The 27,440-nt window shown below is 43.6% G+C and overlaps 1 protein-coding gene and 1 long non-coding RNA gene across 2 annotated transcripts in view; one reads left to right on the top strand and one right to left on the bottom strand.

Annotated features, from left to right (window-relative positions):
• TRPC4 (transient receptor potential cation channel subfamily C member 4) overlaps positions 1-27,440 on the bottom strand; it is a 233,979-nt gene that overhangs the window by 92,484 nt on the left and 114,055 nt on the right. The window contains exon 3 of the mRNA XM_090027125.1: positions 17,841-18,359. Within this exon, the coding sequence (XP_089883251.1) occupies positions 17,841-18,359 (519 nt within the window). The remainder of the gene's footprint in view (positions 1-17,840; positions 18,360-27,440) is intronic.
• Positions 4,074-5,767, top strand: LOC149875075 (uncharacterized). Its single transcript, XR_016439132.1, has 3 exons — positions 4,074-4,161; positions 4,920-5,011; positions 5,579-5,767. It is a non-coding gene; the product is annotated as an uncharacterized LOC149875075 (long non-coding RNA).

Here is a 27,440-nt window from a genome sequence, read left to right as displayed (position 1 = left end):
CTTTCTCATATCCAGACACATAGTTCAAACTAAAGCAGCAGGGAGCTGACTATAATTTCCGTTGCTACATTTCTTAGCCCAGCAAAGTATCAGGCATAATGGACGTCAGCTCCCTCCTGTTCTGCCCTCAATACATTTTGGCCATATTATCTTGTGTGACACAAAGTAAAGTATAGGGACTATAGCATCCATCTACTAACACATTCGTAACCCAATTAGAATAATTCTTACTGGCTTCACCAAATTAGGCAAAGCAAGAAGTGGGTAAACACTTAGTATGGATGCCAAGATTAAGCTTGGAAAACATATTAAACAGATTGTTAAGTTAGTGGCATTAAAGCCAGGAAAGGATTTCTATATAACTCTGAAAAAATGGGAGAGCTTGCAGCTGCCACTTATTTATTTGGTGCTGACCAAGCTGAATAAGCTGCTAGGCCAAATGCCAAGAGGTTAATAGAATGCAAACACTGAGGAAAAAGCCTGAACTATTTATTAGCTTAGGTGTTCAGGAGACAGTTATCAATTAATTACACAAACAGCACCAACTTACTATTAATGTTTCATTGAAAGAAATAACATGTAGCCCAGGTGCACCCACGTATGTGTTCCCCTCTCCATACAGAAGGGATGGGTGGCTAGGCAGGAGTGCTATGAGAGGGATCTGCAAATGTAAACCAGTTCCCTCTATTCCCTACAGAGTCAGGCCAGGACAAGGAATGCCTTAACTATGTACTGTGTGCTAATATATATAAAAATCTAAAGAAATTGATATTGAGGAACATATACACAAATAGACAATTGTCAAATGAACGATGAAAGATTATACCACCTCAAGAAGCTTTGAACAATGCATGGGTAAGCAGTTGATCTGAAATAGGGACGTGCAGGAAAATACAGGTAAGCACAGGTAAGTATCTAGGAAGGGGTCCCAGCAGAGACCTGGCTAGTCTCTATTAAACTACCAATATACAATTATAAAAATACACAAAATATAAGACTCTGTGTTACAAAATATACGGTGCTCTCTCACAAAATATAAGGTGTGTAAACATAAAAAATGAACTCGACTCTTCAAAAGTCCCCAAAGCCCAGGCTGTTCCTCAGGCCGTGGCTGTGCTCCAGTGACTGCTGGAAGGGGAAAAGCCTAATGTCCTTGGGCCTTTCACAAATCCCAATGAAGCCTTTAAACTCAGAAGAGCCCTCTCCCACTGGGAACTCCCCTCCAGAGGGAACTCATGACTCCGGGGTCAGAGTAGTCCTTGGCCCCTCAGGCATGTTCCTCCTCGCTTGCAGGAGCCTCCTGGGCCTTTGACTTCTGGGCTGCTTGCCTGCTTGGAGCCCCGAGCACTCTCATGTGCTCTCGGTGGCTTTGCCTTCTGCTAAGAGTTGGAGCCCCAGGTTGCCTCGTGCAACACCAGGGCTCAGTCTGCTCCTGCACCTTTGTCTGCACCAGGTTGTTGGCTCTGTGCCAGGGACCCAGAACCAAGCCGCTGTGAGTGGCTCCCAAGGTCCCAATCCTATCCAGACCGCTCTGTGCCACACTGTCAGCTCTAACTGCCTGGCCCTGGGCCAGGGGTTACAGAGCTGAGCTGCCTTGAGCGGCTCTCAGGGTCCTGCTCTGTGCACCAGCCTGTGCAGTGCATTCCTAGCTGCACGCCAGGCCAGGGGTTGCAGACCTGAGCTGCCTCGTGCAGCTCTCAGGGTCTGGCTCCATGCACCGAGCTGTGCACCATTTGCCATGCTCCTCCATGTTAGGACTGGGGATGTGGCCACTCGCTGCTCCCATTCAGCAAGGGGGGCTCAGGGCTCTTCAGGGCAATGACTCTACTTTGTTGGCCAGCTCACACCAGCTTCTTCTTTGTCTGTCCTCTTCTACATCCCTCGACTCAGCCACCCGTGGCCTGGGTATACTGCTCTTTTATACCCTCTGAGGGCTCTGCCCCTGGATTGCAAATGGACCAATCAGGTTGAAGCAAGGTACAGGCTTCAATGAGATTCAGGCTCTCTGCTTCTCCCTGGGTAGAGGCGGGGCAAGCTCCTCCTCAACAACTGCCCAATTGGTAGAAGGGCTCCACCAATCACAATTAAGATTCTCTGAGCCCAGATGCACCAGGCAGCTATTGGTAAGCCCGCCACAAGCATAAAATTGTAGACATAAAGAACTCCTATACATATGCAGGGAGGCTGCTCCAACGTGCGGTAATTACTGCCTGTTGGAGCAGACTCAATTAATTGATTATTTCAGTCTGCTACCACAGTACCACAGTTACCACACTCCAACAAACTCCATCATCTCATGTATCAGCATCCCCGTGCTGAAAAATGGCGGCAGTTATACTTTAACTAAAACTCGTTCGATGAGCTTTTAAAGAGTCCCCACAGCCATTTTTCAGTGCATGGACACTGATACACTGGACAATAAAGCACCATGTGCTTTAAACAGCATCAGCTCTTGGAGCTGTGCTGATTACAGCACCCTCCCTCCCAACCCCACTTCTCCCCCACCCCCCTGGAGCATGCATATAAACACCCACAGGTAAACACTCAAAAGTCTGAAAACGATAGACGACATTTTCAAAGCTGTGGGTGTAACGTTTGTCTCTTAAATTCATATATAAGTGCCAAACTAAAGGATAATGTTTTGTGGAAACTGGATCACTCATTGAAATCATTGAAAATAACATTTCTGAAAAATCAGGTTAAACACAAAGCCCTAAATTTAGGCGTTAAAGGCTTTGGGTATCTAGGTAAGTGGCCTGAAGATATTTCAAGTATGCTAAGCACCTTGTTCACTGAGAAGCCCAGCTTCAGATATGAAATGCAAAATTCTAGTACTCTTGGTTTAGAAATGAAACTTTTTATTAGACCAACTAGGAAACTGCAAAATAAAAATCTCTTTTTCTGCAAGCGTTCAGGCTTAAAGGCCCTTCATCAGGCTCTGGCAAAATTAAAGAAGGTAAAGTAAAAAGTCCCCCATAAGGTAGCAAATCATATTCATTTTTGCACAGAGGGAACTGGAGATGGAAAATCTCCAGGGAGGGGATACAGGACCCTAGCAAAGGCTCCAAACCCTATACATACACCTACAGCCCCACATACCTTCACAAATAACACCCCTCACACACAGTTAAAAAATAGCTTCTCATGATTTACATACAAAATCTCTTCATTTTTAACAGTTTGTCTCATGATTTTTGACACGGTGGGTTTGGCAATACTTCATTGATTTTATAGCCCTCTCCTGCATGTGGTTGACACCTGGTACCTACAGGTACACCTGCTGTTCCCTGGAGCCCTCCTAAATTTGCATTCCTTTAAAATAGGCTTCTAAAAACTGTTTTTTTTTTCCATACCTGAGGCATGTCTCACCATTTTTAATTTCTTTTTTTATCCCGAGAGAGGATGCGAGTATCCAAAAGCTTGCAAATAACTTTTTGCATCTATTTTGTTAGTCCAATAAGAGATAACATATCTGCCCAAAGACTCCAGTTACTGGTCAACATCCCTGTCTTTTCACATTCCTGAATCATCCAGGAAAAGCACAAAACACCTGCAGAAGCCTTCGCTGCCTGAACAAGGGTGTTTGTGCCTGAAAGGTTGCAAAAAATTTTTCCAACTACTTCAGTTGGTGAAATAAAAGATAGCTTGTAGTGGTGGTTTTACTAGTCTGACTGCATTTGCTATGTACTGGGCTGCAAGGAACGGAGCCTGGCTCCTGCTCAGCTTCCTTCTTCTTTCAGGATGGTTTATCCCAGAAGGCAATATGCAAGAATGCCATTCAGTGAAAATGCCATAAGACAATGGGTGAGAAACAGGTAGGGGTGGAGGGAGGGGAATGTCGACCTGTAGCTGGAGTCTTTGGGTGGATGCAATATCTTTTATTACTCCAACTAAATAGTTAAAAAAATGCTGTGATTTGCAAGCTTTTGGATACCCACACCCTCTCTCAGGCAAAAAAAATAAAGAAATTGAAAATGGTGAGAGAGACAAAAGATAGTCAGACATGCCTCAGGTCTGAAAAAAAAAAAGTCTTTAGAAACCTGTTCTATAGGAACGCAAATTTGGAAAGGCTACAGGGAACAGCAGGTTGTTTGTCTGTAGGTATTGCCAATCCCGCCCTGTCAAAATCATGAGACAAGCTGTCAAAAATCAAGAGATTTGGTATGTAAATCATGAGAGGCTATTTTTGAACTGTGTGTGTGCGTGTGGAGGGGTACTTGTGAAGGTGTCAGGGGCTGTGGGTGTATGTGTGGGGTTTGGAACTGGGGGAGGGGGTGGGGGTCCCTGTACACCACAGCAGGATGCGGGGTACTGTGTCAGTGCATGTGCATGCATGAGTGTGCATGCATGTGTCTCTGTTCCTGGCAGGGAGAGTGTGTTTATGTCTGTGTGGACATGTGCAGAGAGAGAGTGAATACAGTGCATACCCCTCTGCATATGTATGTGTGTGTGTCTGTGTTCATGGCAGAGAGAGTGCGTTTGCATCTGTGTGTCCATATGCAGAGTGAGTGAAATTAGTGTGTGCACGCCTGCATGTGTGCGCTTGTGTGTTTGGCCATAGTGTGACAAGGGGGGGCAGGGAGCAGGGAAAAGAGGTATGCATGTGCCCCCCACTCCCAGCCCGGCAGGGTCCCCATCAACTCCCAGGCTAGCATCAGGAGGGGAAAGTGCCCTGCACCCCCTCCCTGCAAACCCAGCTCCCATGGGAAGAGGGGGCCTCCAATTTTGTGTTTGCCCAGGGACCCAGTACACGTTAATCTGCCTCTGCCTACTGTACAGGAGCAGTACCCCCATTTCAGGGCTGGAGTGACTGCATGGTGGTTTTACAATACATATTTTTATGCTCTTATGCTCTTAACTTTCCCCTCCCTCCTATTTCTACTTCCCCAATGCTACGCTTCATATGCTGCTCCCATCAGGCGCAACAGGCAGAAAAGAAGAACGCAAGGCTGAGACAGTCACCTGATGCCACTTCCGTCTCCAGTAAAAATGCTGGCAATGTCACTGCCAGGTGTCTATTCGCTACTCTTAATATCCTTTTAGACTCATTCATAATACTGAAAAAGCGTATCGGAATTCACCATTAGCCTTTCTCTGCCACAATGTAGACAAGTCCTTGTATTGTATAAATACATCAGCAAATAAGTTTACATTTTATATAATCATTTTAGAATTAGACAGGAGCAGGATAAAAAGTTGGGGGGCTGTGGCCAGTGGCAGTGGCAGTGGCAGCAGGGGAGGGGATGGAGAGTCACACATCACTGCAGGGAGAGGAGAGTCATGCGCTCTTGGAGAGGCTTGGGTCCTCCGATGCACCCAACTGCGGGTTGTAATGGCCACGTATAACAGTGTATGATGCAGGCTGTGCTAAACTGTTACATGCGGCCATTGCACCCAGCCCTGGGGTGTATCAGCCCTTCCCATACACTGTTATATGCAGATGTTACACCCCAGAGCTAGGGCTACCCCGGCAGGAGTGAGGGGAGTGAAGGGCACCAGAAGAGCTGGGGGGAAGTGGCTTGGCCGTAAAGCATGATCATGTTTTCTGTGTAATTGTTGTATATTGTGTCTCCTGTAGGACAGGAGAGGACAATTTCTCATCCCCCCTCAGACCACTACCTTAAGATTCTTCAAGAAAACCTATAAAACCAGTTGAGTGACTCTGGCCAGATCCTAAAGTGCCGACCCGTTTGACCACCTGTAACCTGAGATCCTGCTGCTGCCTTTGTCTAAGGAAATGTGCATCCCCACAGCCTTAAAGAAGACCGAAGGCTTTTCACCCACTAAGAATGGCTACCCAGAGGAGTTTTCCATCTTTTGAATCCTCCGTGAAATCCTATGAAATGTGAACTTTCATTTCTACGCAAGAGAACTTTCATAATCTTTTCTCTGATGACTCATGAAGGGTGTTTGTGCCTGAAGGCTTGCAATTAAAGAATTTTTTTTGCAAAAATCTTGTTGATCTACCAAAAGATATCACCTCTTTCCATGAGCCCTGACTAATGACCCCTGTGAATTGTTTTGTCTGCATTAACAGTGCTGCTGTGAAGCTGCTTCTTGGCTGGGGCCCTGGATGAAGGCACCGGCAAGGCTGGTGGGGTAGGAGCTGCGGGTTGGGAGTGAGAGCCACCCCAAAGTGTGACAGATCAATGACCACACTCTTTTTGATTAAGCAATTTTTAAAAAAAAATTTCATAGTCAGACACGGTTGCTTTACATTATGCTGCAGAGTCCAAGGACCCCACATCTGCTTTTTGGTGGGAGACTAGAAATCTGACAGTGCATTGTCCTATCACCATTTCACAGTAACCCTATTTGCATGTCAATGCTGGTTTCCCCGCAGCTCAGGTTACAGCCCTCTCATCAGTCTGTGCCTTGAGGCAGACCTCTTAACCTGGCTTTCCAGGAGTTTGGACAAATACCAGCCTTGTTCAATAAACCATAAAGTTTCCTCTTGTAGAAGCAGACTTCTGTGATGTGACTGTTCTAGGGCCAGCAATATTGTTTTCTTGTTGCTTGCCCCATCAGGAATAGAGGAAGCCATGCCCTAGCAAGCAGTCCACAGAGACAAATCCCCATTCCTGCATTACCTTCTGGTATGCCAAAGGCCTATTCCATATTCAATTACCCAGAGCTACCCGATCCGTACCACATGCGCCCAATGCTACATGTTAGGGTTCTCTTCCAGAATTGGCAAAAGTCTGCTTAGCTGTGACTTGCACTTGGCAAGCTGTGCACTTTATTTTCTCTGTTCATCAGTCAGCCACCCCCCACATTTCTGAGGTCCCAGGAGAATTTCACTTACAAAATTCCCTGCCAGTCACCCTTCTGCCTGGGCCTGGGGCTGTGGGGGACCCCCTTCTCAAAGTGAGTGATTTGCTGTCACCATCCACTGTTTTGAGGTGCTCCAGGCCACACGCTAGGGTTTGCCCCTAGCAACGAAACAACGAGTAACGAGTGCCTAATAGAGCTAGCCACAAAAAGGCATTCTGATATTTCATTGTATACTTTTATTTCAGATTATGCAAAAAGCCAAAATTTTGAAATTTTCTATAAAGCAAACATTTTTAAAAGTTTTAATACAGACATATCAAAATATTGACTTTGTATATTTAATAGTTACTGGTCAACTTTATAATACAATATTATATGTAATAATAGTATGACATAATTTCAAATATATAAAGACGTTCTTGTTAATATATTATATATTTCAAAGTAAAAGAAATCAAAATGTCTCAGCACTGTCACACAAGCATTTCAACCTCTTCCCAAAGAAAATGTTATTGTGATCAGTGTTCTATTGCAAGCGTGTTATTGCAAACACATTCACAAAATGTTTAGTTTAAAAGAAACTGCATTTTTCAACAGAAAACTGTTCCATCAATGAAACCATGACTGATTATTCATAAATAAGCCTATCCTCATTAATCAGTTGGTTCATAAACTGGCTCTCTTGGGTAGAAAGAGGATGGTCTAAGAATATGAGGGAGCAGAAATAAATTTATACATCTCATCAAGAAAGACTTTGAATTTGAGTCAATTACGAGTGGGGGGAAGGATAAAAATATTGGTGTCTACTGAGACTGTAACTGATAGTGAGAAAATTCACTGAACTGCTGCAGAACTCTACCTTTAAATGCCTTCTTAAAATTACAGCGTAACACTACATTGACTTAAATTGCCAAGTAGTAGAGCCTGCTCCTTCCTCAATGATGTTAAATCTAAATATTATTTGACATATAGATATATATATAGATATACATATCTATATATATATATCCGTATATATCACATGAGAGCAGGACTAGGCTCCAAGGTAATGTATCTCCATAATAAAATCTAATTGGTTAATAATAATCGGAGGCCATGACACTGTTTCTACCTGCTCAGAAACCTACCTGTTCTTAATAAACCCATTCATAGGATTCACAGAGCTAAGCCAAGTGAGCAGCCAGAATCCCAGTTCTAACCCTTATGACCTGGTGAAGTCAACAAGGCCTCTCATGTGAATGAGGATCACATAAATGACTGTAAGATTTGCAGGAAAGGGTTCCATCATTCTATAATAAATCACAGACAAAACCAGGAACGCTGCATAACAGCCTGACTGGCACATTTTAACAAACACTAACTGATTATTCATAAATATGCTTATCTTCATTAATCAGTTGATTCATAAACAGTTTTCATAATGTGTTCTCTTGAATAATTTCCTTTTAAAAGATTTTCTGCGCTTTAAGACATAATATTTACTCTAAAGTCTGCATGAAAGCTCTGTGGATTTTGTTTAGGATTGACTGTTTTTATATTGTTAATAGCCTTGTCACCAACCCCCAAAAGGCCTTTTCGTTCTCCAAGCTCTTGAAATACGAACTAAGTTTATGTTCTTAATCTTGTTTAAACTCACTAATCGATACTATTTCCCAAATGACCAGATACTGGCTTCCTCAACCTTTGCATGCGGGTGAATTGTTCCTTTTTGACTTTTAGGCTGCTACTGGGATATTGATTTTTCTTAGAGTAGGTGTTGTAAAAAAACATTGTCTTTATATAGAGAACATAGCTACATCAGGGAGAAGTGACCCTAGGCCAGACTGAAACATCCTGCTGCTGTTCTGTGTATTGATGACAGAACTGGAAAGGGATAGTAATAATGCCGTGAGAGATCAAAATGGCAAAATGAGTTGTCTTCTCTAGACAACCAAGATAGGACAGTGTATTACTGAACAGGGTGAAGAGGCTCAACACACGAGACAGGAAGTAATAAGATGAATATAAAAGAGAAGTAGCAAAGGAATTAGGATTTATTCATTTGGGAAATAAAGACTAAGAAAGTTCTTTATAATTCCAAATTCTTTCTGTGTTGAAAAATAATTGTTTCCTAACAAGATGAATATTATGGAGCACAGAGATAATTCTACTGATTATGACACAGCCACATTCTGTCCTAGATACATTAATGAAATCAATGACAACCATGACTAACGGTGAAATAGGGCAGGTTTCTTTAGTTTCTGGTAATGATGTAAATTGGGATTCGATGTACAGAAATCATGGAGTTTATTTTAATTATTTTATATATATTTTTAGAGTTATACTTCATCCTATCCAAATGACTCAGAGATGCTTCCGATAAGCAAAGAAACCACAGAACAATACCTCAAAACTCAGGAACTCAACCCTCACCCCTCAACCACCACCCCATACCTGAACCTCTGTGTCACAGGGACACTTAGGTGCCCTGTTCCTAGAATAGGAGTAAGGAGCTGCCAGTCACCGGGGCAGCTCAGGTGCCGGTTGCTGGGGCAAACAGGCAGGTCACATGGCCAAAAAGGGGGCAGGGCCAGACCTTTATAAACAGCCCGGGCCAGAGCCTGGGAGGCAGTTTCCTCCAGAGAGCCACAGGAGCAGGAGCAGGAGCTCTGCGGGAGAGCTGAGCAGGCCGGGTGGATGGTTGCTGCCTGACCACGCAGACCGGCTGCAATGATGCAGGGGTACAGAGAACCCTAAGAGGAACATAGTGAAGAGCCTAGTGAGTGCAAGCTTTGTGTTATAAGCTGGTAGGCTTCTGGTTTGTGTTGCAGCCGCTTGGCTCATGGTTTTGTTACTGTTTAATACCGGAGGACCTGGTGAGGCTGTAGGGGCGTGAGGAGGCCTCACAAGAGCTCCCCTATAATCTGGGGGTTCCTAGTGCCCAGAGGGAACAGCGAGTGGTGCCAGGCGGGCACAGCTGTTTGTGCCGGTGGGGCGTGTGTTGGGGGTGTTGACTCCGACCGGAGGACCGGGTGAGGCTGTAGGGGCATGAGGAGGCCTCACGGGGGCTCCCCAGTATCTTGGGGGTTCCCGGTGCCCAGCGGGCACAGTGAGCGGTGCCACAGTGGGCACAGTGTTTTAGAGTGCCGGAGAGATGTCCGGTGAGTGTGGAGTTGGGACCCCAGCCCACAAGGGCGGTTGCCCAGTAGGGTGTACGACCCGGAGGTAGGGTCAGGAGGCCAGGCACAGCTACAAGCCACCTGAGCCCCGGGCACGAGAAGCACGAGCAGCGCGAGAGGCGCAATATAGGCCCAGAGGGGCAGGGAAGCGCTGGGAGCGCGGCCCAGGCCCCAGAGAGGGTGAGGAATGCTGGGAGCGCGGCCCAGTCCCCAGAGAGGGCAAGGAACGTGAGAGGTGTGGCATAGGCCCCAGAGGGGGCCACAATCACGAGAGGTGCGGCACAGGCCCAGGAGCGGTCAGTCCCCTACCGACACTAAGCCCCGGAGAAGGGCGGGCACATGGTATATGTCCTGGAGAGGGGCAGGTGCGCGATATAAGCCCGGAGAGGGGCCGACGTGCAGATTCGGGCCTGAACGATAAGAGCTCAACAGAGCCGAACAGAACCCCAGGGGGGGCGAATAAGCCTGGGAGAGGGCGAGAGGGGAATAGGAGCCCAGGAGGGGCGAGTGTACGACATAAGAACGTCCGATACAGCTGTGAGGCTTCGGGCGTGCTAAAGGGGAGGTGTGGAGGCACGCATAGCCCTTAAGGCTGGGGTGCACTGAGTCACCCTATAAGGGACAGGGAATAGTGCCAACATATTACTGTGGACAAGGGAATCGTAGGCAGCCTCCATTACAGAACCATAACAGCAAAGACGTGGCAGGCGAGACAAGAGGGTGCTAGGTCGCCCATGTGACACGGAAAGGGGCGCAAGGGGGATCACGGCTGCCCCTGCGTCTCGCCCCATGACACTCTGCATGTGAAAGCCCTCCTGCCAATCCCAGTTCTGCCTCCCAACTGGTACAAGAAACCTCTTCCCATTCCTCTATACTCATTCCTACCACCCTGCCTCACTTCCAGAGGAAATTCTCCACCCACCCCCAATGTCAAAGGGTATCCCCAGGGCAGCACCTGTCCAAGGAGGCCAGCCAGCTTTGTACGGCCTACAGATCCTTCTCCCTCCTTTTGGGTGGCCAATAGGGCTGTGCGAAGTTTCAGTCCCTGATTCAATTCGGCAGAGATTTGGCCTGATTCGGTGGCCAAATCTCCGAATCTGAATCAAATCAGAATTAACTCTCCAAATCAAATCAGAAACCTCCAAATTGATTTGGAGAGATTCAGAAAGATTTGACCATTCAGACATAGACACAGCTTTAAATGTTTTTTCTACATACCTCAAGGTACCAGGTGGCTTGTCAATGTTGAGATGCTGGGGTGGATAGCACTTCTGGTCCACTTCTGGGTCCACCGGGGAGTGCGCAGGGTGGCCGCTCTGCACCCCCCTACCCCCAGCTCAGCAACTAGTGCTTCCTGGGTCTGGGAGGCCACCCAGGGGCCCCCTTCAGACAATCACTGAGCTGAGTGGGGGCACAGGGAGGCCCCCCTGCACACTCAGTGGTGGACCTGGAAGTGGAACAGAAATACTTCCAGTCCACTTCTGGGTTCACCACCAAGCACGTGGGAGGAGACCTCGTGCTCCTGTGGGACGGTCCATGCTCCCTACCATTGCAGTGTTCATGAGCCATGCCTGGTACCTCATAGAAAAAAAATTTATAGCTGTGTCTGAATCGCTGATTTTCCAATTCAGCATTGAATCTTCAGATTCAGATTCAGCCGAATTGAATCAGGACAGTGATCTGAATCAACAAATCAAATCACTGTCCCTGATTTGGCCCGAATCTGAATCCAAATTGAATGCCCATTTTGCACACCCCTAGTGGCCAGGCCAATATGCTGCCTCAGCTAGGACCTAGTCCCCTCCCAAAGGAGAAGGGATGGTGGGGAAGGGAATGATGACCACAGTTCTTCAGCACAGGGTGACCAGCTGGCTTTTGTAAAAAAAAAAAAAAACTTTTGCAGAGGATATTAATCCAACGTTTCCCCCCTTTTTCATATAAGTTATTTAATACATTTTCTCAGATGCATAGATAACAAGCTACAATTCCCAGATAAAACCACCATGGCAAAATAGAGCTAAAACTTGGATTAAATATCAGTAATTTAAGCAGATATTATAGGAATTCTGCAGTTCTCTCTCCAATAGCAAACACTACAAACCCAGACAATTCAGAATTAAGGCTACAGTGGAAAAAAAAAAATCAAATATGTTGAATTGTACCATTAATTGTACCATTAGAGCCAAGCAACTCTAACACAGCCTGAAAGTTTGCCAGAAGGAGAAGAAATAATTTATCTTTAAAAATCAATCTACTCTGAAAATATAAACATGTAGGTACCTTAACCAAAGCTGCATAGACTGGTAAAATGGACTCAGGGTAAAGAGGTAGGGAAGGTGGATTATTCTGTAATAGAATTTAGCACTTTCAGAAGGAGCATAACATGGCATTCAAACTCTATAGATAGGCTAGTGTTTGGATAGATAACAGAGTTTCTCAAAGGTTACCATATTTCCCATCATTTTCACAGTCCCGTTTTAAGAATGTGACAGCAGAATCAGTGAAAAAAGTAACACATGACTAACTAGTTTTCCAACACAGTGCATAAACGCATATACTTCAGGTCTGTAATGGGTTTTTTGCAGTCAATGCAAAGAAAACTGACTGACCTTAGTATGCATTATAATTAATTTATTTATATCCCATAATCTGGCAGTTTATAATCTATATTAATTCAGATTTACCAGAGGGATTGTTGATAGAAAAAGCTTTGGTCTGTAAATTATACATGAAGCTGTGGAGTCCCTAATGCATTCATGAAAGGAATCATATTTGAATCTAGTCAAATTTACATTTGATTCAGGAAAACAGGAAGCTTTTTGGTGTTGCCCATCAAGTTAGAATGTAAATGAATAATAACCTCTCAGCTATTTTAAATAAGTGATTCCTACATAGAGGGGATATTGTATAATACTGAGGCAGACAATGAAGTGTTCATTATACAATGCTGAGCAGTTGTGGGGCATTGGGGAATTTCTGATGCATGTCACTAATTGTAACCTAGCAACAGCAGGTGTTGGGAAGAGCTGAGCAGAGGAAGGAAGGGACAAGAGCTACACCATACCTAGAAGCAGTCTCATTGCTTATCATCAGTACCAGCTGTGAAAAAAGCAAAGGAAAAATGCACCTTGGGGGTTCCTACCTGCATAGTTCGCTTAAAATAAAACTGCAGCTGAGCACTTCGAAAATGCAGTATGATATTCAAATCACCTACGTCCATACCCACCCTAACTGGTCCAGTTATTCTGCAGTGTAAATTTGGAACTGTAAATGCCCTTCATTTTTTTTTATTTATTAATTAAACAAAACAGGCACTTTTTATTAACTAGGCTGTTCACTTAGCAATACAGAGAGGATTCTTTCTGAGGCAATTCCAGGCACTGAAAAGAGATTTTGCCGAGACACTTTCTGACAAAGGATGAGTGAACTGATCACAGTATTGTGGCAGACAAGAAGAGAAGATGAACACCTTTTAGCACCGAGAGTTTTAAATACAATTTACATACACTTCTGAAGGTCTTTTAAGTTCAGAGAGAGTTTGATGCTCAGGAAGGATGGCAAAGAGAATGGATGTTCCTAATTTATCTTTAGAGAAGACAGTATACCGGTACAAACAGTAGCTTGCAAACCACCACTTTGGTTTTCACCATTCTGTTTTAACATCCATTGCAATGTTCATTCCGTGAAAAGTGTCTTTTCTCTTTGGGGGACACTTCTTCCCTCCATAGTTACGCTGTCTTGTGTCTTTTTGATACCCCCTCCTTAGCTCAGCCAACAATGAACTTTTCCTCATCTCTTTGTCTATTTCTCTCCCTCTAGTGTGAAACCATAAAGTCACAATCCTGACATACTTCAAATCCTTCTCAAGCCTCATTTCTATAAGATGTCCATGGTAAATTACCTACAGATATGCTTAGAAATTACTACTATCCAGAACAGTTCTTGTTTGTTTGTCTCTTAAAGGACAGCTAACTGGGCAAGTAACTACCTGGTACATTTCCCTGATTCTCTTCATTAGGTTGATTATGGCTCCTTCACTTAAACCAAACTTGAGATTCTTTAGGGCAAAGACTGTCTCTTATAGTATATTTATAGGTTAACATATTTGGATCTCAACTCTACTATCGTATGAATAGTAAAAATAGTGAAGACAGAGATATGATTTGGTTAGACCCTTTTCTCTAAGCACCAATATAAACAGGCTGAATGGGAGTCTGTACTGCTTCTCAAAAACTTTAAGGCCAAAATTCAAAGTGCTGGCTTTGACCAAGGAGCCAACATCTTTCTGTGCTAAGAGACAGCACATTAAGCATCTACGACTTGTAGACTCCCATATTTCTGAGCCTCTCTGGGAAGGGTGAGATATAAATTGAATAAATACATTATATTTGTTGTCAGTCTCCTGAAATATGCAGCTCGAATTTGTCCAGAGGAGTCCTGCATGCTTACACTGTGTGCTTACAAAGAGAGGGAACTTTTCAAATATTTTCCATTGTCATACATCTGCTCAGGAGCAGACAAAACCAAGAATTTACTTTGCTGTTATGGGACAATTTAATTTATTTTAGGCTTTCCAAAACTGGACCTAACACAGCATCTTCCATTACTACAATCACAGAATCATAGAACCAGAAGGGACCTGTAAGATCATCAAGTCTGGTCCTCTGCCATGTGCAGGAAGTTCTTGGGTTCAGACGAGCTCAACAAGGCGCCTGTCCACTTCCAATCACTTCTTGAACACTTCCAAGGATGACCTCTGCTGGGACTGTGTTCCAGATTCTGGTGACCTTTACAGAGAAAAAGTTTTTTCTTATGTCTAGCCTAAATTTACTTTCTATTACCTTATGCCCATTGGTCCTTGTCCTCTCTTGAGGTGCCTTCCTGAAGAGATGCTCCCCTAGATCTTGGTCCTCACCCCTGATGTACTTGTAGGTGGCTATCAAGTCACCTCTCAGCCTTCTCCTACTCAGACTAAATAAACCCAGTTCCCAAAGTCTCCCATAGGGCCTATCCTCCATGGCCATAACCTTATGGGTGGTCCATCTTTGTACCCTCTCGAGCTTATCTATATCCTTCTTGAAGTGCAGTGTCCCAAACTGGACATAGTACTGCAACTGAGGCCTCACCAATGCTGAACAGAGAGGGAGAAGTACCTCCCTGGATCTATTGGCCACACACAGGCTGATGCACACCAGAGTTGTATTTGCCCTTCTGGCAACCTCATCACGCTTTTGGCTCATGTTCATCTTCAGGTCAATCGTGACCCCTAGGTCTTGTTCGATGCTGTGCCATCTCATGGACCAACAAAATGGGTCCATTGTGGGTGACATTATTTGTTCCAGCATGTAATGGACAAATACATTTAGGAATATAGTGAAGGAATCTTATGAACCCTGAGTCTACTTCGGGGCTATCAGGAAATATTAGAAGAAATGGCAAAAATGTGATCAAGTGATTCGGAATCATTGCCCTGAAAGTCAGCATTACTTTAAGGTTTGCCATAACAAGGATACCGTGTAGAATAATAATCTTCATTACTGCAATTTAATTAGGCATGGAAATCAACTGGGAACATGTAGGTCATTTGCACTTATAGATGTCTTTCACTGCCTAAGACGAAAGAAAATTCAGGCTTTACAGTTAGGTTTTTGAGTAACTGCAAAACTGGAAAACCCAAGTCACAGCAGACAGGTGCCAAGTGAATGTTTACCTATAAATTATATAAGGGGAATTATTTTTCTGAGAATTATAAATAGCAGATATATAGATCAGTTTCTAAAAATGCAAAAGTGGTAAAACGTCTGAAAGTACAAGGTGGAGAGTAATTTAGAAAGCTAAGGAACATGTTTCTTGAAATAATGAAAGAAAAAGCAAAAGAGTATGACAAGACCTCTTTAAGAATTGTGTCACATATATTATCTATCAAAATGTAGTCAGTCTTCATAATTACCTTCGTTCATTTTAAATGTAGACCTTTTCCAAGTAAAAAATGTACTGGTTAGTACTTATGAAATTCACGCTTCTTACTAACTTAGGTTTTTATTCTGCAAACTGCACTCACATGCTAAATGGAATGCATGGGCTTTATTTCTTGTAGGCTAAAAGATTCAAGAGAGATGAATTAGTTGTTTAAATAAAAAAAAATAAACACACAAAGCAAAACAAAGGACTCCGGAACCCTGAACCTCGTTCATTTTTTAAAATATGAACAGAACTATCTGTTATTATTTGAAATGTTCAGGTATTTCCCCCCCTCCCCCTTTTATCTGTGCATCACTGCATTTTACTTGCTTTTGGAAGTGCAAGTGAAATTTTCATCTGGAATCACATGTACAACTTCTGAAAACAGCATGCTTTCCCCTGTGAATATTCTAGCAAGGTTCTGATACTGTAATAAAGCACATGAGAACCTTTTGGATTTTAAAGACACTACAGCATTACTCCAGTCCTTCAGTTATTGACTCCTGATAACCTTCAGGCCACAATTCAAAGTCCTTGTTTTGACCATGAAAACCATAAATGGTCTCGTCCTTGCATACCTAAGGAAACACCTTCTCCCTTATGTTTCATGTTGATTCCAAAGGTCCCCTAAAACCAACCTCCTGCAAGTATCATTAATGCTCCAGGTTCACTTGGCAAAACACATGGGAGGCTAGTTTTAGGATAGTAGCTCCAGTGCTCTGGAACAATTTCCCTGGTGTAACCCACCAGATACTAAGCCTAGGCATTTTGGCTAGGGATAGATATTACACATAAACCAGTTTAAGTGGTCAGAAACTGGTTTAAACCTGTGACAGAACTGATGTTTAGTATACACAAACTGGTGTGAAAATGTCTAAAACCAGTTTGAGATAAACCTGGTTGGATGTAGTATCATCCTTAACTGATTTGGGTCAAACTGGTTTATGCAATGTCTGTCCCAGACCCCTTCCTGGTTTAAGTTAAATCAGAGTCCCCCAGCATTCCAGATGCTTTGCAACGCTGGGTGGGGCTCTGATCCAGCCCATCAGGGCTGGTCCCTCCCCTCTACTCCCTGGCTGCAGCTCCAGCAGAGACTACAGGTACAGGGTGTCTGCCTAGCTACCTCCTGCTCCCACTCCACCACCACTCAAGCAGAGATTCCTCCCTCCCCTCTGCCTTACACAGATACCTCTCGGCGTTAGCTAACATACCCCATGCTGGCTACAGTCTGTGATGTGGGAGACAGGACAAAGGCAGACAGGACGGTGTTGGCTTAGGGCTCTTTGAAGCTAATCAATAGGTAGCTGGTAATGTCCCTATGTTCCTTCCTTGGAAAAATTGTTTAAGAAGAGCTTGAACTAATGAGAGATCCTTTTGTTTTGCCAATGGGCTGACAAATGCTATGTAACTCCCTGCTGTATAACTAAATGCTGTGTAAATCCCTGCTGGCTCCCTCGCTGACCAGTGAGTGGGTGGGGGCAAAATCAGAGCATCCTGCTGGGGCCTGGACATGCTGCCATCAGCTCAGCACTAGAAAGGGGAAGGGAAGGCTGCTTTAGCACCCCCCGACTTCTATCCTGAGCCCCTGCAGTCATGTGCCTGCATTTTTTCAGTCCAGAGGGGATGTCTGTGCAGAACGTTTTGAGGAATTATTTGCAATTTTGATCCAAACATCAAAGAAGAGCTGCAATGCTGTGTTAGTGACAATGTCTGTACAAAAAAAGTAATCTTCCTGGAGCTATGATATAATAGCATATTTCAGACAGTAGTGTTATTAAATCTTAACAACTTCTTAAATGTGTCTAATTAAAGGGAGGAAAAGAGAGACCCAGTAGAACAAAAAAGGTAAGCAGCAATTTGTCTCACTTAAAAGGACACATTCCAGACTATTATCTATCAGATTACTGCTATTAAATAAGTTTAAATATTCTCCAGCACACTCACCTCTTTTTGACGGTACTTAATTGCCAGTTTCAGTCTTGCAAGTTCATTACCACTCTGTTCTTCTATCAAGCTATTATCATCCCTGTAATTAAGAATAATTTCCAATTCCCTGGAACTCCGTGTCTGATCCAAGAGATCTTTTGCAAATTGCTTACACTGCCGTGACAGTTCTTCATATTCTGATTTAAACTCATTTTCTACCTTGCTCAATTCCTGAAGCTCCCAACTTAGTTGAAATGCTGTAAGAAAAGGGTCCTCACTAGACAATGCAATTAAAGATGGGCTTGCGAGAGCCTTGTAGATGTTGAGTCTGGATCGAGAATGGCGTAGGCTGTCCACATCTGAGCTTGACACACATTCAACACAGTTGCAGCGGACTTCATGTGGTCTGGGTACAGAAACCCCCTTCTGTACAAGAAGTTTTATGATCTCATAATTGTTTGTGTGAGCAGCCAGAATAATGGGTGTAATGTCCGGTGTGAATTCCGAGAACTGCTTATCCAGAAGTATGGGTGGCACCTGTAAGAAAGAATGAAAACACTTAGTATATACTCCTACTTGAATAGCAGCAACAGAAAATCAAGCTATAAATAATTTATTTTTTCAAACAGCTTATTGATTAGTGTTGATATCTAATAAGAATTGTAAGAAATAATTTATAAATAATATTTTGTTTGGGAAAGTTATCTCCTTTTTGCTTCATTTATGGTCAGGAATAGGGTGAAATATTATTAAAAAAACTGATTGTTTACAAACACTCCATAAGTAATTTATTGGAGAAAATGCATTTAAATCATCATTTCTGAACCCATGGGTCAAGACCCAAAAGTGCATTGCAAGACTATATGAAAGGGTTGCAAACAAATGTTAAAAATGGATTCTCCTTTAAAGTAGAAAGATGTGGAAACTGGCTTTTCACTTGCAGGCTAGCACAATTCCAGCCTTCAAGGGGCTGCTTGGGGCCCCTCATTCCCCACAAATACCTCCCCTCTGCCCCTCACATCCACCCTCTGCCCTACACACGGGGTGCCAGGGCTGGGGACTGGGGCCTGGGTGTGGGGAGCAGTAGGTCCAGAGTAAGGGGCACTGGGTCAGGACTGGCCATTAATGTTTACAAATGCATCCTGATATAAAAAAAATGTTGCCATCCACTAGGTTAAATAATGATCTGCCACAAATTTTAATTTGGCTTGCAGGGTAGTCATGTATGATAGATGGTATTGTTCCCATCTCCTGATAGGATAATTTAAGTTTTAAAAAGAGGTTGGAACCATGGAGAAATCACTCTCTATCTGGTTTTCTCATGGGCAGGTGAATAGAAGACTGGTAAACCACAATTATAAGCTAAAAAGAGAGAAAATACATTTTTAAAAGAGTCAATGGGAAAAAAAAAAAGAAAAAATTTGAATGAGAGGATGATCTAGGACATTAATGTTTATTATTATTATTATTATTATTATTATTATTATTATATGTGTATACATTGCCACAATATGTTTTACATTTTAATTTTTTATTATTCTTTTTTTTTAATTATTTCACAGCTCACTCCTGTACTTTATTATTGGGTATAGTGCCGTGATTAATCTAACTATAGGAAATGGTTTGTAAGATAGAGTCCTAATAAAGTACTAAAAACAGAAGTAAGGAGGGAGTTTGAAATGCTTTCTCCTTTTGTTATTATATTTTTAATGCCTTGATCATTACTGTTCTTTGACCCTTGTCAACTTTATTTTAATACTGTTCTTCAAACCTCAGCTACCGGACTTCTTACATGATAATTTTGTGTGGCTCCTGGAGCAATTAATGCCTGGCTTGTCCACACAGTAACATCTAAAACTAGTTTTCAGCACTTCTTATGCTGCTTAAAGTTAGGCCACTACAGGGAACAATTATCTCTAATCTCTGTTACCGAGCTCATCTTATACTAAGGTGTAGTCACTCTAGGCTACACCTAATAGTAAACACTCCAACCACCATCCATCCCCCTCTTACCTGGATCAGGCTCACTGTCCCCCGCCACCGTACTTACCAACACTCCAAATCCCTGCTCATTGCCCCTCCCCACCCGTGGCTTACTTGTGGCTGTGTGCAATGTCTGTCCATCCCTAGGGGCAGTCAGGGAAGGGTTAACCTGCCTGCTTGGTTGCCACTGTCACTGCTGCTCTCTGGGCCTGGGTAGTGGCAGCAGTCAGGGCCAGGTAGGGCACAGGGGAGAAGCCTGGAATGGGTGGGAAGGATTCTTACATTTCAGTCCTTCAAGCCCATGGTGACCTGAAGTGTGACTGCTCCAAACTAGAGCTAGCACAAACACTGATCAACATTTATGTGGCTCACAGTGTAAGGAGTAATAAGGTCCTATGTTCTTTGTTTTCTTCTTTTTGATTTCAGACCAACATGGCTAACTGCCTCTCTATTTTTCTTTGGAAATTCTAGCTTAACTCCCATTTTTCTACTGCAGCCTCTGATGTGTCATTGCAATTAAAGAAATAGCTCTATAAATCAGGGGTGGAAAAAATACGGCCCACAGATCAGATCCAGTCCACCAGGGAGTTTTATCCAGCCTATGGTAGGTCCCTCAGCCCTGCCCAGCCCAGGTGAGGAGGGCAGCCCAGACCACGGAGCATTTAGCCAATCCTGCTGCCCCTAGACATGCAGCGGGACTGGGGCAGTATAGCAGCTAGACTCTGCTTCCCTGCATCCCCAGTGGCAGCAGCTGCTTCTGGCTGCCACCACCAGTGTTGCAGCTGCTGTTGGACCTGGCCCCACTGTCTAGGCACCCCCACCCTACCCCCCCCACTGGCTGGTAGGAACATTGGACAGAGCTGGCAGGTGGGTGGAGTCTCCAAGGAGACCAGCCTAGGACCCGTGCAGGCAGGGCATGTTCACCGAGGCAGATGGGATGGGGCGGCAGGCAGGCAGGAAGTAGCATCTGGGAGAGGAGAAGGACAGGAGGGCAGGACCAAGACCAGGATCTTGGGGCACTGACAGCATGGGGCCAGGGCCCAGAACAGAGCCACAACCTGCTTTGAACATGTCCCTGTGATGGACACCAGTTCCATGGGCAGGGGCACGGTGGGAGCAGATTGTGACTCTGCCCTGGGCCCTGCACTGTCACCACCCCAAGAATCCAGCCTGCCCACAGCTCTGTGGAGACCCCAGGGCTGGGGTCACTGGGTGGTAACAGGACAGGGCTGGGCCCCAGGGCAGAGCACCTTAGAGAGTTTTGGTGAGTAGCTGTGAGTGGGGGTGCTGGAGTGTGCCGACCTGGCCCAGTGTGGCAGGGGATGGGGGAGCAGGGGGACGCTGACCTGACTCACAACAGCTTACAAAAATGAAGTGGCCCTTCATCTCGAATAATTGCCTACCCCTAGTATAAATATTACATTCTTGTATTCCATGTTTGCTTGTCTTTCCCATGATTGAGAGCACCTTTTCTCTTTTGCTCTCCTAGAACAGTGAGGCAGTGGGATGGACTACCTAGGGTAAACTGCCTGCTTTACATGTGGCAGGTTATTTCTTGTTATTCCTTGTGTTGTGTCGGGGTGGTGGCAGTGTTATTAAGAGATTAGATTATATATTTGCATCGGATAGTTTAGGTAGGGATGATCCTGCCTCAGGCAGCGGGTTGGACTAGAAGAGCTATGGAGGTCCCTTCCAGACCTATGATTCTATGAACTGCTTTCCCAGATTCATACTTTCCAACACTACCTGTAGTTTCTCCAGTCACTACAACTACCAATTGATCCTGGAGATCAAGGTGTTTATATATGTGCTCCAACAGCCACTCTAATTAAAGTGCCTGAGTGTCTCATGTATCAGCATCCCCATACTTTAAAATGGCAGCCAGGGTGCTTTAATTAAAGCTCATTTGATGAGCACAGGGATGCTGATACACTAGATACTAATTACCAGGCTCCAGCAGACTCCACTAATCAAGTCTGCTCAAGTATAGGTACCCCAAGTGCCTACTATCCAGCATTTCTACTGAGTGTATAACCATGTAATATAAACCAGACACTGCTTGTTCTCCTCTGGCCTTACAGGACTGCTAGAAAGAAGAAATGTGGCTGTTGGCAGTAAGTTCAGCAAATAAGACTTAAAAGACACATTGAAAGCGGCAATTTTCAGAACCAACTTGCTATGTTTACAGTATTTGTAAATGAATTAACATGGGATAAGTCCCTCCTCCTTGCCCTTTCTGCAAACAAGCAGAATATTTTGAGTTCTGCTCCTTTAAAAGGCAAAGCAATACAATATTTGATCAGAAAGCTTTCTAAAGCTTGAGGAACAAGCCACTGCTGGAAGGAAGGTGGATGCCTATAGAAAACTCAGTGAGGTGTTATGGCAGAGAATAAACAGTGAGGAAAATGTAATAGTAAACAGGATAAAGCATGTGAAAAAAACAATGATCTGAAGAGGTAAAAGAATAAACCAAAGCAGAAACCCTGCAGAACCAGAAAAAAAGGAGAAAGAAAACAAAATTTAGCTGACAAAAAATGTAAGTGTCACATTATACAAATGGATGCCCTCACCCCACCCCTCCACCTTTCTAGAGAACACAATTTTATTTCTAAGAGGCTAATTTTTCAGCTCTCACATGAAAAGGAAATTATGTAGGATTATACCTCAATGGGGCTGTTTCTGTATGTGAGTGGGTGAGTTGCAGAACTGGGCCCTGAAGGCGACAATTAATTGCATTCTGGCAACTGAAAAAATGAATCCAAAAAGTGATACTGCTAATGTAATGCAGTGTGGAAATTTAGGTTCACATCACCTGCTCTTACATGAGTGCATGTCCTTGGGTGAAATGCTTTGTGACTTGAAATAAACTGTGGCTAAATTTCATTTGACCTCTTCCAAGCTGGAATAAGTAGATCAGATGCTGAGAAGATGCAGAAAGAGGGGAGAAGATAGAAGGAGATCATCCCCATATCAGGCTGCGTAGCAGAGTTCAACACAGAGCCCAGGGCAATGCAGTCACAGGAGTAGGGCTTGGGAGCATCTTATATGGTCCTGTCGGTCCTGGGAAAATGCACAGGGGGATTCAAATAGCAGCATCCCCTTCATCATTTATGTTCAACAAGAGTGCTGCAATATAGAGGCCCATACACAGCTCTCCTCTGATCCAGGACCTCAACCCTGCCAGTTCAAAGCTGGGCTGCTTCTGAATTACCACATTTCCTTGAATCTAAATCAATCCTGAATATAATATGCATCCCATAGTTAAATTCTATATATGAAAAATATATAAATTTGTTATAGTTTTCCAGGTATAGACTCTAGTTATTAGGGGCCTATCTCAAATTTGTTGCATTCCTACTGCTACAGCAGGGAAAATAGTGGCTATGGAGGTTAGGTAGCTAGGGGGTGGGTCAGGTGGCCCCCTTGTCCTCTGCCTCCCACTTCTCCTGTAGCCTTCCTAGCACCTTCCACTAGCATGTCCCACTCTCCATCATTTTTGCCTCCCTCCCACCCCTTCCTGTCCAAGGATGCTATAGCTCTGTTTCCTCTCTGGAGAATAGCACATAGAAGTTCAACTTTTGCTGGGCCATGAAGTAGTGTTGGTGATGATGATTGGCCAGGAAAGGGACAAAGTTTCCATGTGCTCTAGGTCCAGGCTTAAGGCCAATCAGAGCCACAGCATCCACTTGTCCACCCCCCTCCACTTTACACATGAATCTAAGATAAGGAGCTTCCCGCCCATGCTGACAGGGGGTGGGGCAGGAACTGTCTTAGGTTTGAGGAAATATTTAGTTCTTGGGACATTTTTTTTACTTTGAAGTAATGCAGACAATGTTATCCAAAAAAAAGGAACATGACTATGGGACACCTTAAAAAATATTGGGAGTGCTAAGGAAATTAATGGGGCAGAGGGGGAAGGTAACTGCACTTAAGGACAGACTGGTAACCCTGTTACTAAGCGACAGGGTGGCCCCTTTAATTCTGGAACCTTCTGGTCACAGCCGGCCCGTGAAGTAGGGGTTAAGGCTCAAGCCCTGGCAGCCAGTCAGGTGACTGGAAGGGGTGGGGCCTGGCTCATATATAAACCCCAGGGCTGAGGCCAGGATGGCAGTTCCCTGCCAGCAGCCAAGGGGGACGGAGCTCTCCCAGAGTAACCAAAGGGGAGAGGCCTTACTGCAGGTATAGTCTCTGATACTGGTGACAGCTGAAGCACCCCAGGTATGGCTTGGATGATGTTATAGCCAGGTGGCTTGAATTTATGTTATAGTCCAGGGGCTTGTGTTTTGTTTGCTGTTTGACACCGGTGGTTTGGGTGAAGCTTTGAGGGGATGGAGGAGGCTTCATAGCGGACCTACAGCAGCTTGAGGACCCAGAGAGGGCACAGCATTTTGGGGTGCATGGACCCCGGCACCAAAGAGGGAGCAGCATTTTGGGGAACACGGACCCTGGTGCCAGAGAAGGATCAGCATTTTGGGGCGCTGACTCCAGCGCCAGAAGAGGGTGCAATACTCAGGGGTGAGTAGACCCCAGCGCCCCAGAGGGGCAGGAGCCCAAGTGAGGGGTTGGCTTTGATTAGTGGATTGTGGGTTTTTTTTGACTGACAGGCCTAGCTAGAGGAAAAGGGGGTAGGCCCACAGTTGCCTAAACCCTGACATAAAAAGGAATTTACAATTACCATCTATGAGCCTTGGGCTGCGGTACAGGGGAGGAACAGAGCCACAGATAGCATCCCCTGGCACTGGGGAAGAAAATGGGCAACCTCCTGCTTAATTACATCTATTAATCAATTAATAACAAGGCGTGGCAGGAGAGAAGGTGGGTGGTTGGCCCGTAACAGGTAGACTGACCCCAAAGGGGCATTTGGAATCTTGTTTATTACCCTCCAGGTCAGACTATCTGGCTTTTGTGGAAGTGAATGTAAATGTAATGGACTTAATTCCCTTGTGCTGGCAACAATTCGTTCAGACAGGAACGCAAGCTCTGTGGTAGAGGATGTCTACACTTCCAGCAGTCTCTTTCAAAGACTGTTGATCACCCTGTCCTCCTTTGAATCATTTAGGCATGCTGGAGCATCATGGCTCCAAGAACTCAGGGTCTGCCTATGTGAATTGTGTAAGAATCCCTGGTGGTCTCTCGCCCCTGGGGGCACCTCATTCTTCGTATCGCTATTTTACTCCCTTTGAACATTGGCTGAGGATTCCGGGAAAGTCATACCTCTAGACTGTATCAGTGAAAGACCCATATTGTTTTACTAATAAGGTTCATCTGCTCTTTTATTATATCCATTTTTCTGTCCCTTAAACTTCATGATCAGTCATCCTACTCCTTGACAGTACTAGGAAAAAAAAAAAGATGAAATTTCCAACAGAATAGTGCACAGTTTGTTGCTGTTGAAGACTGTACTTTGATTTCTGAAAGCAAAAGCAAGGTGAAGGAACCTGAAGTGATCTAAGTAAGTTTGTGGGTCCCGATACAGCAGAACAAAGGCTTACTGTGAAAAAAATAGCATTTTTCTGTGACAGCATTTGCTGCAACTGACGAATTTCTCCTTGGGCATCAAAATAAAAAAAAAAAAAAGGAAGTTAAGAGGAGAGAGATAAAAGGGTAAAACACAAAAGTAGAAAGTCAGAAGTCAAAGTCCAGAGATCGCTCTGAGTAGTCATATCTCTTTAGGAGGTTATTATTTTTATACTGTCTGACAATACTAAGCTAACATTTGCTGCTATCTTTGCCAGAACCCAAGGCTATCTTAGCATGCCATTAACAGCAATCTTTTCAGAAATGTTAAAGGAGACACCGCTTCAAACAGTACAGCCTCACAATGATTGACTTGTGTATGTGGTCCATTTACTCAAGAGCTATTTTTTTTCCTTGGGTTAACAAAGTCTTTCATCTTGAAGTAACTCAGTTATAAGGCTGATGCATGCATTTTGGAATTCTTACCATCCAAATTTACCCAAATATAGAAAAGTATATAAATCACTTCACATTGGCTTGCAAAAACATTTACATTTAAGTGGTAAACTTTAATGCTTTGGCTTTTATGCCATCATGAGCTTATGATGGCATAAACTGTAAATTTACCCTTGCTACTTTAAGATTCCTAATGATTTTGTATGAAAACTATATGGAATGCTAAAGTGACTGGGTCAAATGTTTCCCCTCTTTACAATTTTGTAAAAGACTAATTTTGTCAAGTGTTGATTGGTGACACTCACCACTTTTTAGTATTAAACCATTTCACTGCTGTCAGTGATGCTATGCTGGATTTTTGTTATGCTCTCAGAAACCCTATATGGACTATTCTTGGAGAAATCAAAGCAAATTATTTGCACTCACTGTAGTTAGTCACACACTTGAAATACTTCACAGAGTTTTCATAAAAAGACATGCAAGGCTTCTTTAATGCTGGGAGGATGCAATGCTAACAGGCCATGCTGTGACTGTAACTTCTGCAGGCTCAGCGGCGGAATGACAATAGGGCATATCTTGGAATTAATAAGCCTTTCAACTGTGCAGCTGTTTATGGTTACCCAGTCAGACAATTTTTGTTTTTTGGTCCCATTTTCCTAAAGGTTTTCCAGATCAATATTATATATACACAAGTTGCTTGTCCAAAAACTCTCTTGCCTACCTACTCATACAAAGAGAGAGTAAGCACAACAAATGTCAATACTCCGTCATGCACTTGTTATATTCCATTCCCCAGCCCTTGCATGTTATCTTTGTAAAAGTTAGCCATGCTGCAGTAAGGACCTTGTTCTTTCTTACCTGTAAATTACCAAAGACACAAATGCTATAATAATTGTAAAATTGAATTCTTATTTAGTTATCTAAAGCTGTTTGAAATCCATCTAAATCTCTGCTAAGACTGCTTCAAATCCCATGAAATAGATCCAATCAAAATTCTTCTGATAACAACTTTTCTAAATTACTGAATGTAAAATGCACATTAAAATGTGTCAATGTTGATAAAAATTGGCTTTGAAAGAGAATTTTCAAAAACATTTCGATCACAACTCCATTTTCAATAATCAAAATGAAATGCTTCAGTTTTCTGAAATGCTTTACTAGTATTATATCAAATTAAAGCATTAGAATGAAATGTTTCTGTATTGAAACGTTTCATTTTAATCCTTTAATTTGATATGATACCAGTTTAAAACAAAACAAAATAACATTATGATCAGCCTGAAACAATCAAAATGGTTAACCCAGAGGTTTGGAAAAATAGCATCACATCTAAAGAGTTTTCTTATTACTTGCCATGAGATATCAAAACTAGACATCTACTGATGGATTGCCATTCAATAGTCAGCAGGTTGGCTGTGATAACTGGGAACTAGAAGCAGCACTTAAACAGGACTTAGGAGAAAGCTGGATAAAATGTACCTAAATCCTAAATTGTGAGTCAAAGTGGCTTGGTGTCAGCACCCTGAAAGCTCCCTGTGTGCCTTTTTGGGAGTACATGTTCATGAGTAGACACATTTGGGCATGCAAGCCTCCATACAACTGCATACTCCCTACGCATGCACTTTGATAAGTAATTCCCTGTAAGCAACATTGTGTTTTACAGTGACCACAGATATAGGCTAAGCTCTATTTATACCCCACAGAGAAAGCTACCCCCACCCC

Source organism: Crocodylus siamensis, chromosome 1 (assembly GCF_052110815.1).
Source record: "Crocodylus siamensis isolate JL-2025a chromosome 1, ASM5211081v1, whole genome shotgun sequence".
Classification (NCBI taxonomy): domain Eukaryota; kingdom Metazoa; phylum Chordata; order Crocodylia; family Crocodylidae; genus Crocodylus; species Crocodylus siamensis.
Note: the sequence above shows the minus strand (reverse complement) of the source record. Positions and strands in the feature narration are given on the sequence as shown.